General features: G+C 27.3%; 1 protein-coding gene across 1 annotated transcript; it reads right to left on the reverse strand.

The window, feature by feature from the left end:
- Positions 1-462: 462 nt before the first annotated feature.
- On the reverse strand, positions 463-1169 carry LOC125851602 (EG45-like domain containing protein). Its single transcript, XM_049531370.1, has 2 exons — positions 1061-1169; positions 463-749 (listed from the first exon to the last, which is right to left on the reverse strand). The coding sequence occupies exons 1-2, from the start codon at positions 1167-1169 to the stop codon at positions 463-465; spliced, it is 396 nt and encodes a 131-aa protein (XP_049387327.1).
- Positions 1170-3050: the final 1881 nt, after the last annotated feature.

The raw sequence follows: 3050 nt of genomic DNA on the forward strand, positions 1-3050 counted from the left end.
ATCAGTAACTTGACCGACCATGGCTAGAATCCGAAATATCTAATATACTCCGCCCCTATTTAATTAAAGAGTGCTTTTTTACTTGAATATTAATAATGTGTCCATTGGCAAACTACTAAAGATTCAAATATTTGATCTCTTCTATTTGAACAGACTAATAATTGATTTCCAAAGGTAATTGCAAACCAAAATTATGATAATATCAATGAATTTATTGTCTTATTATTGATCAAGTATATGCATTCATTTGTTGAATTATACATTGATTAAATCAACTTTCCTTAGAAATATAATTTCACATAAACTATAGTACTAAATTATTTGGAATTGTAAGCTTCATCCTCTATGAAGAAGCATTTTATAAAACTTCTTGATATCCTCATTTAATCCTGAAAATCATAAAACAAAATAATCATATATAAATCATGCAAGTAATCATAAATCAAACTAAATAATATTTACTTACTGGACGTAATCGATCTTGACTTCGAAAGCCATAACCATAGAAATAGTTTCAAAAGCTTTTTCAGGAAGATAAAAAGTTGCATCAGCAGTACATTCAGGACAATAATCAACAATCTTCACCACAACACTTTTACCAGTACAAGGATGTAACAAATATTTATTTGTTTCTCCAGTACATGTCACATTAAATTTTTTTCCACAAATGGCACCATCATCCCATAAAGATTTAGAACCAACTTTTGCTACCATGTCACCTTGTGGTTTGGTTCCATAACACTTTGACGCTGTCAGTATAGACAAGTTAAATTAATAAGAAAAAAAAGTTAGAGCTAGATTTATCGTAAATATACGAAATTAATATATGAATTGAGATTTCAAATTATGTAAGAATGTTTTTGGTTAAATCAAGAATTAATAGGAGACAACTTTTGTCGTTAAACAATAAAATGTTGTTCAATAACGAACTAGCAATGGATTATCAAAAGGCTCATGTTTAGCGATGAATTTCGTAAATAATTCCTTTTTTTTTTTGTTAAAAAAATGTGTAATGGAATTTAAATAGAGGAACAATTTGAAAGAGAGAGAAAATACTCACGAACATAGCTACTATTATAAAATGATGCAATTCCTGGTTTAGCCAAAACTATAGAGAAAGTAGCCAAAAAACCAATAATAACAAGAAAAATATTTTTAGGAATTGCCATTTCTTTTCTAAATCTTTTATTTTATTTCACTAATATATCTATCTATCCCAATAATCAACAACCTTTTTATAGTTTTTATCATCGGCTAAAATATGTAAGTTGTTAAAAGAATGAAATCAATTCATTTATTATTATTGATTCATAGAGTAAGTAGTTAATAAAAAAATATTTTGACGATATCCAGCAAATTAATATAATTTATTAAGGTAGGTTAATTAATGTGATATGATAAGGATATTTCCTGTTTATAATTTGTTAATTTAAATTTTAAAATGTTAACATAAATTTTTACATGACAATACTTTACTATACAAAAAAAATGATATTGGATATAAAATTTATATGAAACTAGATAACTTTTAACATAATGAAAAGGCTGATATGGCATACCTCTTTGGCCAGAATCTCTTATTATCTTTTTTCTTAATTTTTTGGGATTCATTTCTTATGGTAGGATTTAAAATATTAATGGTGATCTATTTATATTATTCCTCACTATTACTATTGACATCTCTTATCCTAATTTTTTTCTACTTTCCTTATATTGCTTAAGTTTCTGTTAAAAAATGTAGCAATCAATGTAGTAAATAGTAATTATAAAAAATTAATGGTGATCTATTTATATTATTCCTCACTATTATTATTGTAATGACCCGGAAAATTATTTTTTTGGAAATTCTAAACTATTCGTTTAACTTTAGTTAATTAATTGATGGGCAATTATTAAACAATTTATTTATTTAATTGTTGGTTAATGGGTCAAGTCCCTAGTTATTTAATACCTTAGACCTCTTAACCCAGATTTACTAAAATAAAGTAAGTATGGTTTACTATTTTGAAGTCATTAACTAAGAAAAAAAGAAGAAGAAAAGAAACTGTGGCGGAAAACATCTACAGATGCTCCATATTCCTAAGGTCGGTATGCTCGTCCCTTTGAAATATTTTGTTATCAATTGAATTGATAAGCATATATCTTATTATGATTATAATATAACTGTTATATATATAATTGGAAGGATACAACGTGTTGGTTGGAAGTTTATCAATATTAAAGGTCATATAGTTGAATTAATGACCACAAGTCGTATGTTTGTTTAATTGAATAAAGTGCAGAAATTGAAAAGTTAGAAAAGGAAAAATAAATGGCACTGGAAAGCGTTTTCTTGTGGTGGATTATTGTGAGGACATGCATTTTATTATTAATTTATGGGTAATGATTAGCAGATTATAGTTCAATAATTAGAAGGATGGGATGGAGTATTTAATCAATTTACTTTCTTGAGTGCAAGTTACTGGTTTGGTAACTTCACGTTGAACTTGAGTTCTTCTTGTGATTACTGTATAAAAATTCAAGTATTAATAATATTGAGATATACAATTAAATATTAGGTATGTTATATTATATGAATATTATTCGAATTATGACATTGGAAAAGAATTGGAACTTAATCTAAGCTTTGAAACTTAGGAACTTAATTATAGATTTAGGTGATCTTTTGGGTCTAGGCTAAACCTATAGTAATATGGGCGTTGTTAGTTTCGAAATCTTATTGTGAATATATACTTGAATAGATTGCATTGATTTGGAAGCTCAACGAAAAGGGAAGACTCAAGTCTCGGAGTGATTATTCGGTTATTTAAGGCAAGTGGATTTCTAAACCCTTGTTAAGTGTATGGAATTCGTGTATTTCCTTGTGATATGTGTTTGGGGGTAATGAGACTTGGTGATGGGTTGACTTGTACATATTAATTATTTTCTAATAACGAAAAAGGGGTAATAAAAGGCAATGTGTTTAATTGTTGATGTGTGATGTTTGAGATTGGGTTGAAAGGCTTGTTGAATCATTGTTGATTTGTATCACGGTTGTATTGTTGTGAATT

Source organism: Solanum stenotomum, unplaced genomic scaffold (genome assembly GCF_019186545.1).
Source record: "Solanum stenotomum isolate F172 unplaced genomic scaffold, ASM1918654v1 scaffold28163, whole genome shotgun sequence".
Taxonomy (NCBI): domain Eukaryota; kingdom Viridiplantae; phylum Streptophyta; class Magnoliopsida; order Solanales; family Solanaceae; genus Solanum; species Solanum stenotomum.

Coding starts and splice junctions, on each gene's coding strand:
- LOC125851602 (XM_049531370.1), bottom strand. CDS start 1,169: ATGGCAATTCCTAAAAATATTTTTCTTGTTATTATTGGTTTTTTGGCT. Junction 750..1,060: donor TTATAATAGTAGCTATGTTC/GTGAGTATTTTC, acceptor CTATACTGACAG/CGTCAAAGTGTTATGGAACC.